Here is a 15,248-nt window from a genome sequence, read left to right as displayed (position 1 = left end):
CAAAAGGTCAGTTTTAGTTTGCCTTAAATAAACTTATTTCGGAGTTTTCCCTATTTTCGCCTTTTCCGCTAAATTTATAAGAAAAAAATATTTTGCAAGCTGAAATGAAAAGCATATTAAATTATGGTTAGGCCTGATAAATGAAGAAAGCAAAATTTTAAACTGTGTTTAAGAAATAAGCCATCATATCAAGTGCATAGAATAAACCTCTATAAAAGAACGAAAACTGGAAGCAAATATTCCCCGTTTTCCAGTATTTGATTCTACACGATGTCTGTGATCACAGGAATAAGACAAGAGGATGAAGGGGACTCTCGATTCAGCCTTTCTGTTCTGATTTTTCCCGGGATACTTTGCGGTCGGTGACGTCACGTGGAGGTATCGCCAAGGATATTATAAAATAGAGGATTTGCCCATATTACAAAATCGTGAAGCCATACGTCACAGCCATATGCATCCTATGATTGGTGATTTTCTTATCTGCGAAAGATTATTTCGTGTAATTTCTTCTCACTCCTATTTGCACACCCATACATGCAGCATGTAACCATTGTATAATATAAAACTCAAGCAAGGCCTTAAATAAAATAAACGACAGACTCACTACATGTCTACATATGAAGATTGCAATCTTATGAGTCAACATATATGGTGGTCATTCAGTTACCTAATAGGATGAAGGTACATATGCTCTATAATCTGATATGTTCTATAATATCCTTGGGTATCGCGAAGTATCGTTCAAGAGAACAAGTGAAATATTGCATACGCAATTACACTAATTGGCATACTGTTTCAAGATGAGCAAAAGTTCCTCCACAAGATGTCACGGACAGGAAGCCAATCAAAACGCTAAACGCGAACGGGCTACCTGTTATTTCATATACCTTGAAGAGGGTGTTTTGTAGAGAACGCATGTATTTAAGTTATATATGCAACGCGTTGAAAACTTATCATCTTCTGGTGTTTAAAATCCTAAATTACCACTTTTAGAGTCTAATTTCTGCTCTGAGTACGGATCATACCTATTTTAGCCATTTGAACGTTAAGTTTTAGAATTAAAAGTTACGGAGTTTAATTTTGCGTAAGGTCATTTTAATATTGCGTGGTAGCAATGATACAAGAACAATGTTTTCCAATAGCTCGATATGATTATCGATCAAAACCATAGACATAATTCGTATTCTCAATTGTTAATACCTGCGTATTTTACTCAGTAACTTAGTGAAACATGTTATTTCATATAACTATTGAAATTATTTCATGTATAACACCCAGTTATTATTATTATTATTATTATTATTATTATTATTATTATTATTATTATTATTATTATTATATTGGAATGGAATGGAAGCAGACATTCCAAGGCCTTCAAAAGGAAACAAAGTAGGACTCGAAGTAAACACGAGGAAAACAAAATACATGATAATATCTCCCGGGGAAAATATATAGACAAATCAAAACCATCTCATTTGGAAATAGAAGTAGTAGATTCTTTCAGGTATCTAGGAATGATGATAGACAACGATAACAATGCAAGCACATTCATCCAAGATTGAATACAAGCAGGCAACAGAGCTTACCGTGCTAACATGCAGCTATTCCGAAGCAAACTGATTGACAGTAAAACAAAAGTAAAAATATACAAAACATATGTAAGATCAGTATTAACCTATAGCTGAGAAGTATGGACATTCTCCAAACACAATAAAATCTGTTAAGAACCTTTAAAAGAAGAATAATCAGGAAAATTTACGGTCCTGTGAATGTTGACGGAGAATGGAGAATACGGAACAACATGGAAATAGAAGAAACTCTAGAAGAACAAGATGTGGTGAAATTCATAAAAGCGCAACGCCTTTGGTGGATAAGACACGTTGAACGCATGGACGATGAAAGAATGCCCAAGAAAATCGTGAAGGAAACTATGTACTCAGTAAAGAAAAGAGAAAGATTTAAACTCAGATGGAAGGACGATATGGTATCAGATATAGAGAGGATCGAAGAAGAAAGCGCAGAACAGACCAGAATGGAGGCATGTTGTGGAGGAGGCCAAAGCCCACCAAGGGCTGTAGAGCCGGATGGTAAGGTATTATAGGTGTGTGGAAAGGAGGGTTAAATTCTGAAAGAAATTATGTGTTATATACGCGTAAACATACTACTTCTAATATAATTATATAAATTTGTAATATCATTCAGCCCATTACCTTAATAGCGACTCTACTATTTTCAGTCTCTGAATTGGGTAGATTTCTTGCAACACCTTCAAATACTTCTCCGAAAGCGCCACTACCCAAGAATTTAGTTAGCGTAATCTGGTCTCTTCTAATGTGAGGTAAGGATGCAATTTCTTCATCTGTAGGAATATCAGCAGAGGTATACAAAGCATTGCTATGATGAATGAAGTTTCCTCGCCGTGGAAGTTCTCTCAGTGTTGCCAATTCAACGTCAGGTCCTCTCACGCTGCTTAGAACAATCTGTAATGCCTTTTTTTCTCTCTCTCTTTTTCTGAAAACTGATAAAATACTTTTAATTAACTTTTTTTTTATTAAAAATATACACATACAGATACTTAGTTCTTAGTTCATATATACTTGTTTTAAAATGTGTGTCCAATTTCTAGTAAAAATAAAAATTAGAGAATTCTACAGCAAATGAAATTAACAAATGTATAATAATATGTAGTCTTTTAAACAGAAGGGCCGGATCCATGATCAAGGGAGGGGCTAAACCATATTCTGCCGTTTTATCCAGTGTAAAGCAGGATTGAAGCCCATTTTATCCAGTGTATACCTGAGCGTCAATGGGGGGGGAGGGCTATAGCCCCTATAGCCCCCTCTTTGATCCGCCACTGTATATATATATATATATATATATATATATATATATATACAAACGTTTGTTTTCCATGATAACTCTCGTAAAACTTATCCAATTTTATTGGTGTGAGGGAATAAAAATTACCCCATATTGCAAATCTGCATATTTTATTACATATTAATATAATATATAATATTAATTTCCAGTGTCAACTACGTAAAACAGATCGATTTTTATGAAAATGATTTATATTTTCTTTAGGCTATTTCAATTATCTCCGTTGAATCGGTCGAAGATAAGGAGGTAAAGAGAACTAAGTTCTCCCACAAACTTCAAAGTTTCCTTATTTAAATAATGAGGTAAGGAAAAATATTCCTCAATAACTTTCAAGAAAATAATTCGAATTTTGATGCTATATGGCATATATTTTCTTTGAGGATTCCCGATCATCCCTACTGTTTGTGGTTGAAATAATGATGTGCATTAGAGATAGAAGCGGTGTATATTATATATATATATATATATATATATATATATATATATATATATATATATATATATATATATATATATATATATATATATATATATATATATATATATATATATGTATATATATATAATATACACCGCTTCTATCTCTAATGCACATCATTATATATATAGGGGAAGGCGTTGTACCTAGAGATGTGGGTCGGGTAAATACCCAATGGGTAGGTAAATAAAAAATAGGTATTTACCCGGGTATTTACCCCTTTTGAATTTACCTACCCAAAAAATGGGTATTTTACGAAAGTTCAATTATTATGATGTTTTAAGAATTGTTAACCGTACCGGTGACGTTTTTCTGTATTTTGGGATCTCTCGACCGTGATGTCTCATTCATTCACTATAAATATACAAAATAATAACCAATTGTCTCCGTTCAGGTGAAAATGAAATGAAATCTCTGAGTTTTACGTCCCACGGTTATGCCGGTTAGGCTAAAGGAGACGGTGAAGATGAGAAATGAATGAAATGGTGGAATGAAGAAAGTGGGAGGAAACGGGAGAACCCCGAGAAAACCCACGCACACGGTGTTTGTCCGTTCAGGTGCGGTACGGGTTTGCAGGCAATTTTAACCATGGCGCACAAGCGGTACAATTTTGGACATTATATGTTATTCTAGGTTAAAGCGATATCTAAAACCTATTTTTAAAAATAATTTTTCTCGAAGAACTTCATAGGTAAAGAGATCAAAATATTGAGACGAATGTTTTGAAAGGGGGAAATGGTGGGGGTGGGTTGTTACATTTTTCAGGCGAAGCCCTCGTGTATACCTATACGTACATCAAAGTTTGATCAACGTTGATCAAGCCAATCTTGAGAAATAATTCACACCACATTTTACGTCATCGCTCACGAACAAATCAAATGGAGAATCAGAATCAGAGTTGAAACTTGAGGGATTAATATCTCCTCGGGGTGCCTACATTACCACCCACTTGTCGTCTCAAGATTGATCTGGGCCTATTTTACTATAAGTTTACTTATCCGTCTATGCTTTTACTTCACCAAGGTATGAACGGCTTTTAAACTTGGATTAGTTTTACACCAAGACTTAAAAAAAAAAATAACAAATCGTAGTATGACTTCAAGCCTTAGGTTGTCCAATCATAGAAGTCGTTCATAAACCCCCTGTGTTGAATGTTTGGGAGACAGCCCCACTTTTAAATGTAAAGTCTGTAAAACGCCATCAATTTTCAAGAACCCTATCAAGTTATTGTGTATTTTCATTTGAGAACAGATGTTTTGAGAGTCCTTCAATCCAACAGTTTTTCCTGAAACGTGAAATTTTGAAATTTTAAAACTCTCAGAAATGTTTCACAGAAAAGAATTTAGACACCCGACACATAAATAAAAGATATATGAAAGCTGGATCATGTATCTAAAGCATTACATATCAGAGGCTATAACTAGTTGAATAAAGACAACCAAAATTATCAAAATCTTTCCGAGTCGAATATTATGGACTTCAAGTTAATCGTGAAAAAAGTGTGCCCTATGTCTACTAGTTTCGAACTTAAAAGGACATTTTAGAGTAGTTTTGTCATGAAAGGAGAAAATGAGTTCGATATATTTGATGTAGTCGCACTTATTATATGAAAATATGCTGAAGTAAAAAACATTACATCAATTTCCATCAAATGTACAGGCTTTCCTTAACTTTTTATGGCTTCTTAGGATCAACGTTACTAATTAGGATTTTTTATAGAATCTCAATATTGACGTTTCTTAAAACAAATACCGGCTTATAGAAGGGTAACGAAGTCTTACAGGAAGTGTTGAACGAAAGCCTTGCCAACGCGATCACATTAGTGGGTGTCCCCTGTAACTTCTTGGTCACTCTCTGTGGGTTGATTTTTTTAAAGAAAATTCGTCCTTCGTATGCTCCCCATCAAGGTATCGCCTGGTTACAAGTTACTTGGATGCACAATACAGGGAAATGCAAGAGGAAGTTAAAATGAAGTTAGAGAAATTCTCCAAATCTACATTTAGAGTGTAACGGTTGGAGTAAATTGAGGAATGAATCTATCATTTATTTCGTCATTTCAAAGTCTGAACCTGTTTTTTGTTGATTTCGCGTTATCAAAAGATGCAAATTACTTGTCTGAAGAGATCATGAATGTTCTGTAAACAATAAAACCCTGAAAAAAAATTAGTAATCATAGGAGACAAAGCGTATAACATGAGAGCAGCTTTTATATTAGTAAAACAGAAGTATTGTAATATAGTATCTTTGGGTTGTCTTGCTTATCTCCATTTGCTTTGTTCTGACATCCTCGGATGTCCATCAGTAAAGACATTACTGGGAAGTGTAACTGATGTTGTTAATACAAACATAGACATCACTTGCAAGCACTATTTACACAAAAATCAAAGGAAAAAAGGGTTACAATTTCGTTAAAGTTGCTTGGAAAAACAAGATGAGGAAGCCATTTACACTGCCTCCAAAATTTGCTTGTCAATAACACTAGGCTTCAGACGCTTGCTGTGAGTGAGGAATTGTCATTACCTTCAGAAATCAAGAGATCGAGAAAAATGGAGAAAGCAATTTCATCAAACGCGAACCTAAGGAAGAACTTAAATTTCGTGTCATTAATACCAGGAGCTGCTGACAGACAGAATACTTAATAATAGTGTATGGTTAGTTTGGTGACAACTGACTTCACTTTCTTTGGTCATCGTCATGTTCTGTCATAAATTTTATATTTTCATGTTGGTTTGGTCCACTTCGAATTCTATACTGTGCAACTGATTGGACGCCTCAGGGGACACTAAGGTAAGAATTTACGGGGTAGATGGACAATTATTTTCTGCCAAGGATAATAGAAGGAAATTTAGTGTAAGTAGAAAGAAAAATAATGGGAAGTAGCTAGGAAATCCGTATTGTGTTACTTAATAAATATCAAATTCATTCTTTAATTGCTAGAAAGAATGATTAATTTAGTGGTTATTTAGTGCTGCTCTTGCAGGTGATACAAATGACCATTATATTTTTCATTGACAACGATAAAATTTATTTATTGATAATTGAAACATAAAATACCCACTAAAATACCCATTTTGGGTAAATACCCGGGTATTTACCCTGGGTATTTACCCGCTGAAATAAATACCCAGGTATTTTACATCCCTAGTTGTACCTGTGAACACTTTTAGAGTCTTCGAAATTTTGATGCTAATATTCAGCACTTTTCCCCCAATTTTTGTTGTATATTTAAAGTACCATCTCTTTGCTACCAGACTACCAGATAGGATGATTTTTAAAGGTGTTACGTAATTACAGTAGCTTTTATAGGATATAATAAGAACGTATCCGTTTTGTTCACAGGTACATTATGGTCATGTACCATTGAACAGACCCTCTTGTACCTTTGAACAAAGTGATAATTACAACGTTTCCGTGGCAATAATATAAAAAAGCCACAAATTTTACTAGTTATAAATTGCAATAAAAGGTTTAGCTATAAAAAGTTCCCCAGAATTGAAATTTTATTAATTAAATTAAAAATTGAAGAGAAGTTCTAACATAATCTTGTGAACAATAATGTTGAGCATATACAACATAACATTATATGTTATACAACAAGCGAATATTTAGAAACTACTTAAAATCATGATTAATAACTTTATATCCTAACCTAACCTATATAAAATATATAAATTGTTTTAATTACTTACATTGTGTAGCTTTAAACAGTATTATTTATCGTTCAAAGGTACACGATGCATTAATGTTCATAGGTACAAGAGGGTCACCATCACGAAAAAAAGTTCTCCACTACCTTAAATATTGAACAGAAGTTAAAACTAAAAATATTACTGTATTCACCAATGATTCTACCCCAAGTTTGGACAAATAAATATCACTAGTCGCGAAAACCGAAGAGCAAAAAACTCAAAAGATAACTACAAAAAATCTACGTTTTGAGGGTGAAAAAATTAAAAGGATCATTACTCGGCACAATACTCATTCAACAACAGCCAAACGCATTTGTAGTGCTTTCTTTTCATTTATTCTTTCAAACGAATTTTAATCACTGCACCTAGATAGCTCTGAATTCGAGAAAAGCACGTGTTCACAGGTACATTGTTTCAAAGGTACAACGCCTTCCTATATATATGTAGGGTTGCCAGATTTTGTAAACGAAAAACCGGGACACCAATCTCGGAACACATATAGATCAGGGTTCCTACTCATTTGATTAGAGTCAATTAATTGCGTCTTTCCCTGTTACTACTAACAATTCTCCAGTTCATTTTATACATTGCTAATACAAATTAAGCCCCACAAGGCATGTAGAAAGAATGTGAAAAGATAACATAAAAAGAGCTATCTGGCGTCCCTTATTCCAAATTCCGATTTGTTGTGTTTAACAGGTCCTAAATACACGTATTGCACCAATTACGACACACTGTCCAATTTATGATTGAAGAGATACTTTATTCTTTGTTGTGTCATCACCTGAGTCAGAAACACTACCAAGGAATACAAATTTAGCATTTAGAAAGCAAGAAAAAGTACATTTACGCTAAATTCAGAACGATTTAAAAAAAAAAAAAAAAAAAAAAAAAAACAATCTCTTGAAAGATACGCAGGCTCTGCAAAAGTTTGGCAGAAAACAAAATCCAGTATCAAAATTAAACAAGACATATACCTTCATGTGTTTAACTGCCACTTCATGTGCTAGAGTAAGTTCTTATGGAATTTTAGCCTGAAAATTACTGAAACTTTTATCATATAAAGATAAAAATATAAATCCAAAATTACTGAATGCTTGCACAGCATCTTTGGAGTTATTTATTCACACATGGCAAAATACATTAAAGACAACTCAGTTCTCACAAGCAGTGTTCGAAGTGGAAAAAAAGCAGAGGTGTGAGCAGATGGTTTTATTATGATTTTAACTTGACATACTGGCTATCTAAATGTTGAAATACAGTGAGGATATGCTGCTTAAAAGATTACATTTCTATTTCCATAATGACTCAAAACCATGGGGGAACTTCTCATATTTACAGGGGAAGGGGGCATGGAAAGGTTTGCTCCTGCCCCAATTTTCTAAGAGTAACAAAAATGCCCTTAGGTTGTATTGTAGAAAATTATACACAAAAATACTCTAAAACCGATTTTTTATATTAACAATTTTTCAACAGTTTCCCGCGAGATAACTCCCTCACTCCCCACTCGAGTAAAGGGTATTCGAGACCCCCAGAAGGTTGTTATTCTTATAAGAAAGACCCAAAATACATTTTAGTGAAAGCATATAAGCTCCATCAACTTAATCATCTTGACACATCACATAATAACCGAGCACTTAAGCAATATAAATATATATATATATATATATATATATATATATATATATATATATATATATATATATATATATATATATATATATATATATATATATATATATATATATGGATTGCATAAACTAAATCTTTTTCGTAAATATCGCACTCAGTTATATACTTCTTTATCATTGTAGACACAAAAGAAGTCCCGGCAGACTTATAAGAATATTTTCCGATTGCAGTTTAAAGGAGTCGCTTTAATTACACTACCGTTTGCTTGGATTGGACCCATGACTCGTGCCTTTCTGTCACGTGATCCTTATCTACAACCAACACGAGTTCTTGCATAGGAGGAAGGTGTGAACTTCTTTACAGACACCTCATTTAAAAATGTACAAAAATATAACAAAAATGCTGGTGTTGCCAACTTAGAAATTATTTCCACATAAGAAAAAAAATTTTGACGTGCCCTACTCTGTATAAAAATTGATATATTAAAGGTACATTAGCATTCACTTTCCAGTGACAGTATGTTTTAATCACTGAAAAATCAAGTCTCACTTCGATCACTGCTCACAAGGGAAGGTCACGAACTGGCTCCGCTGGGATCCGAACGAAATAATTGTGTTAACATTTGATATGTTATAACTAGACGATCCCAAAGTTATACGTGCCACCAGTCGGGATATCGTGAGTTAGAACATTTTTTTGTAATGTAAAAGCTGGCAGAATAATTTGAACCGGGTCATTTGTTCGGAAACGATTGGGTAGATGGAAAACTCAGTTGACACGTATCCCATCATTTTCAAGAGCACACTTTTAGGGGTAAAAAAGTTTGCCCCAGAGTCCCCCGCAGGGTTCCAGACGGGGCCCAATTCAAAAGTTCCAAATGGCAAGGGGATTAACTAGCACATCATTTGAAAGCTGTAGCGAAATGAAAGAAGATGGAGCATGTCTCGACTGTCTACGACGACAACTCTATTCAAAATGGCGGCGGATCAAAATGTAAACGAAAACTTAATTGAAAAGTCCATGGTCATCCCTATAAATCGGAAATGGTGAGACAAATATGAAAACAGGAAAGCACGTGAGGCATTATTTTCAAAGTAGAACGATTTAAAGTAAAAACGTCTTGTCCCAGGACCCCTGCAGGGTCCCAGGTGGGGTCCAACTCAAAGTTTTCAAATGGTAAGGGGGAGTTAAGTAGCACATCGTGTGAAAGCTGTTGTGAAATAAAAGAAGTTGGACCAACTCTCGACTCTCTACGATAACCCTGTGCAAAATGACAGGGGTCAAAATGGAAACACTAACGTCTCCGATTGCTCCGATAACGTCCATGGGTGAGACTTGATTTTTCAGTGATTAAAACATACTGTCACTGGAAAGTGAATTCTAATGTACCTTTAATATATCAATTTTTATACAGAGTAGGGCACGTCAAAATTTTTTTTCTTATGTGGAAATAATTTCTAAGTTGGCAACACCAGCATTTTTGTTATATTTTTGTACATTTTTAAATGAGGTGTCTGTAAAGAAGTTCACACCTTAACTTAATTGAAACGTCTATGGCCATCTTGAATCCAAGATTGCCGCTTAAAACCTATGTCGAAAGCATAGGCATTCCAAATTGCTGAAGCTAGGAACACGAAACTTGGCATGAATGTTGATCAGTAAGTGTAGACGACGAAAAGATACGAAATGTTCAAAAACGCTACATATTGAGTTTAAAATGCCGCACTACGTATCACATGCATTTCCAGCTCTAACAACTGGAGCTGGAGAAGGGAAATGTGGTATTTACGTTTATTGTCGATAGTATATATCCACAAAAAGTCGAAGATGTATCATCTGTAATCCAATATGGCTGCCATCATGAAAACTGAGTGTATATAAATGCTAACAATTATGTTGCATCTTACAATCACAGCTGACAATTATGTTTCATCTTCATTCATTCGATCTGTTGAAATAGAGAGATCTACGAATGACTTGATCGAACTACAGAATTTGTTGCCACCAGGCGACAGCTCTAACCGCCGCAGCAGACGATTGGAAGCATCATAGAACGGATACTACTATTGTTTTATTTATTTATTTATTTATTTACCATTTCGAATATTCCTTACTTCTGTCTTATTCTAACTTTCATGTTCTATCCTGCTTGTGCCATACATAAATTAATCCGTCGTTGTGAACTCATCTTCTTTCATTTCACAATAGCTTTCAAACGATGTGTTACTTAACCTACTTAACCCCCCTTATCTTCTCAACTTCTGAGTTGTACCCCACCTGGTACCCTGCGGGGGCCCCAGGGACAAGACGTTTTTACTTTAAATCGTTGTACTTTGAAAATAATCCCACACGTGATTTCCTGTTTTCACATTTGTCTCACCGTTTCCGATTTATAGAGGTGGCCATGGTCTTTTCAATTGTTTTTGTTTACATTTTGACCCTCCGCCATTTTGCATAGGCTTGTCTTAGAGAGTCAAGACTTGCTCCATTTTCTTTTATTTCACAATAGCTTTCAAATGATGTGCTACTTAACCCCCCTTGCCATTTGAAACTTTTGAGTTGGACACTTATAACTTTAGGATTCGTCTAGATATAACGTATCAAATACAAACACAATTGTCTCGTTTGGATCTTAGCGGAGCCAGTTCGTGATCTTTCCTTGTCAGAAGAAATAGTGCCTAAGATAACGGCAGACAGGACGAAATTGACTGTTTAAATGCGGTTAATATGCAGCGGCTGAGAACAGTATCGCAATTGTTGATTCAAATTAGAACAATGAAGCAGTTCTGCGCTGCCGATTGAAGTATAAAATAACTATAGTTAAAGCTCGTCACTGGGAAAAAGACGTTCTTTTCTATTGAAGGTAATATTCAAGAAATTATTGCCACAATATATGCCCCCTCTTGAATATATTTTTACAATCATTTTCCCCCCTCTGGAAGCTAAACAACACATAAGACGAAAGAATGGGCGTGATTTCAAACTTTTGTTTAATAAAATTAATTGGCTACACAAATCTAAAAACATCTCATTTTTAGGTGAAATATACTAATTCTTGCAAGTTGATTTTTTTTTTCAATCTTAAGAAGGAAAACAGGAATAAACAGGCTTTCCGGGACAGTTAATTCTTTCATTGAAAACCGGGACGTCTGGCAACCATATTATATATATACACCGCTTCTATCTCTAATGCACATCACTAGTTTTAATTACTGTACACTCAACTGAAAACTTCTGTCCTTTTCAACGACAGTAATGAGATTTTGGCTACTACTAATCACATCACTTTTGGCAGCTCTAATTTAGACACCATCCGCCTTATGCAGAGTCATTTTGATGTATGATTAGCGCCATACTAAAGGCCAGACTACTGCAGGAAACAAATGTTAGTCGAACTCTTTAGTATGGCACCAATCACACGTCAGAACGACTCTGCATAAGGCCCCATATTATTTAAATGTAAAATTCTTTGCGAAAGATGTTTACCACCTTGTACAGCGCAAGAAAATAATTACCTAGATATATTAATAGTAAAAAAGTATCAACAAAGTAAGATTTTTAAAAAAATAGTAACTCATTGTAACTACATGAATTTTCTTGTGGTTGTGGTAGGAATAATGCACTTATATAGAAGTACCTTGAACTAATCTCCTTTAACTGTATTAGAAAAATTATGTTTGAATAAAAAAATTGCAGTAACAATGGCATATTAATCGACGTAAATGAAAAGTTGAACTCGAACTCGAAAACACCACTGATTCTTGTTGTGCTTGTCCAGTTCTTTAACTGTTGGTGGATATTACATAAAATAGTTAAGTATTCAAATTTCCAGAAATAAATTGTCTATTATTGTAGAAAATTGTACGCAAAAATAAGAAAAAGATTGAAAAAATGTATACAATTGTATTTTTATGATGCAGAATATAATTTCAGAATGGTGTTTTAAGCAACGGAATTTTACATTTAAATACTAAGTAGTCTAAATTAGTACCACAAGATGTGATTTAATTATTAGCATAGAAAGTTTCATTACTTCATTGAGAACGTCAGAAGCCTTGTGCTGAAATCGTAAGATAATTATGTGTTTGATGACATTAGCGGAAGGTTTAAATTCTAGATTTAACTTATTAACACAGATAAATCAACACCAAAAGTTTTAAGTAAAGAAATTCTCGTTGTTATACTTACAGTAAATGGAAGATAGCATAACAGTTATGCTAATAATAATAACGATTGGAATTAAGGTCCCAAGAATAACTCCTAAATCTTGCTGTTCTGCCAACATTGCTGCTTCCGTAAAATCAAAAGATTTGCTTGCATTACTGAATTCACTATAACCATATTTGTTTTTTGCCCTCACACGGTAAATGTATTTTACACCAGGACTCTGAGCTGATGCTATCCAATAATTTTCTGAAAAATAAATAAAATAATGAAACTCAAATTTGGTATTATTTCATGCGAATTTTTTTCCTTTAAAAGAACAAATAATAATATATATATTAATTGAAAAGAAAATAACAATGATGAATAGGCGTAAGGTATTAATTGCAAATTGCCAATTTCACCAATGATCATTAAAATCAATTTAACACTGTATAATGTTTCATTAAGATAATCTGACCATTTCAGGGTGTCTACTAAAATTCCAAAATGAAATTTTGCGACTTTTCCGTGACCTTTTCTTTACCAAACCATAAAATTTCGTAACATTCTCAAGAGTGAATTTGGGTGCGAATTAGACTGAATTTTCATGCATGCGATAGAAGCGTGCTTTGCATGCGATTTTGTAGCGTCTAAAGTCGACCATAGACATTTTTAGTGGTGAATTTTGACGTTTTATAGAACAAAATTTTCCAGTCTATACTTATATTTGTACAGATAAAAAATAAATCGTGACCCAAAAGCTAAATTTCGTGACATTTATTTGACTTTCATGACTATTTTCTGATTTCGTGAATTTTTCATGACTTTCGTGACCGATAGACACCCTGTATTTAACAAACATTTGTTATTGTTGATAGTAGAAGGACTATCCACTCAACTTAACGAATTTAAGATTTTATAGAATTATTAGTTAAACAATAACTCAGTCATTAGGGGCGCAATCCAGTCCAACTTGGTGCCGGTTCAAATTCCGGGAAAACTTCGAAGGTTCACATCAGGAAAGGTATCCAGTCGTAATAGCTACTCCAAACCATCATTCTATAAATAAAGCCTCGTAAAATGTTAGAACATACCCTATAGATGTCGCGCACAGGCTTCTGTGAGAAATAATAAATAAGGGCTAACGAGTCGAAGACGGGTTTCGTTAAATCTATTTTAATTAGAAATCGATTTATTAGATTTTTATGGCAGAGGAAATAATAAAAACATAAAAGTATATGATAGAAACAGAGTGAAACTACATATTGTCGTCTCTTGACTAGGACAGGAGGAATTGTGATGCATTAAGTAAGTGCTAAGTTCGCATAATTTGTAATAAACGACTCAATAAAAATGACAGCTGTAGTCAAACTTCTCGAAACTTTACTGTAAAAATAATAGAAGAAAGAAAAACATACTAACAAACTCCTTACCTATTCCAGTATAAACTGAAGTCCAATTAGAATTATTACTACTTGCTTTCGGAGTATCCTCCTTTTTATCTGATGTGAGGTTAGTCTCTCTCTTCACTCGCTCACCAGAATCTGGTTTCCGCTCCAGGTCGTAGAAATCTATTTCAGCGCCATTTTCTTTTGAAGGTTCCCACGTGACTTGATACACATCTCTTCGTAGGTTCTGAATAATTGGTGTTCCCGGAGGACTGGGTCTGTCACCTTCAAACAAAAGAAACAAATTGAAATTAGAGAATCAAAATTGCAGTATGATACATTTGTGTGTGTGTTGAAAGTGAAAATGAACACTTACCAAAACGCGAAAATGGTTGATAGCTCTCATGAATAGAGTTGCTCGAATCACAGCAAGTTTACAGATTTGTCATCCATCATAGTATCTTGTACAAAATGATTTCGTCAATACACTAAATATATAGTAATATTTTCGAGATTACTACAGGTTATTAGTACTGGAATACATTGCAAGTTATTATGAAAAAGAAAACGTATTATGAAAGCAAAATAAAATAGAAATGAAGTAAAGGTTAACAGCTATAACTGACTTATTATTCGTTCAAGTCAGCACTTAAATATATTGTAGCCAAACTCCCTCTATAAAAATTGTTGCGTGAGTACTGCAGGATTCTGAAACATGTATTTTTGGATAGCGCACATATTAGTTCCTAAGTGAAGTCTTGACCCGACTACGGTATATAACATAGTACTGGTGCTATATACCTTTAAAGTTTTTTTTTTTTTCAGGTTTTGGGCAGTCTATAACTCCGAAATGACACATCTACACCCAGGTTGGTTTATGTATTTTGTCTTATCTTGGTGTCAGGAATCACCTCCCAAACATCGATGTTGTTTTAAAACACCCTGTATATGTATCCCATCATATCAACTAATAATGGGTAACTAACATGTCTAGTTAAATTATAAAACAATTTTCGCGTATGAAATGATAAAGAC

At 34.1% G+C, this 15,248-nt stretch overlaps 1 protein-coding gene across 3 annotated transcripts in view; it reads right to left on the bottom strand.

Moving 5' to 3' along the window:
- sev (receptor protein-tyrosine kinase sevenless) overlaps positions 1-15,248 on the bottom strand; it is a 343,357-nt gene that overhangs the window by 15,803 nt on the left and 312,306 nt on the right. For all 3 annotated transcript variants that reach the window (XM_081730952.1, XM_081730963.1, XM_081730953.1), the window contains exons 30-32: positions 14,259-14,498; positions 12,868-13,092; positions 2,211-2,518 (exon numbers count right to left, since the gene is read on the bottom strand). In XM_081730952.1, coding sequence (XP_081587078.1) covers positions 2,211-2,518; positions 12,868-13,092; positions 14,259-14,498 — 773 coding nt within the window. The remainder of the gene's footprint in view (positions 1-2,210; positions 2,519-12,867; positions 13,093-14,258; positions 14,499-15,248) is intronic.

This window comes from Thermobia domestica, chromosome 1 (assembly GCF_964235325.1).
Source record: "Thermobia domestica chromosome 1, izTheDome1.hap1.1, whole genome shotgun sequence".
NCBI lineage: Eukaryota > Metazoa > Arthropoda > Insecta > Zygentoma > Lepismatidae > Thermobia > Thermobia domestica.
This window is presented reverse-complemented; position numbering and strand designations above follow the sequence as displayed.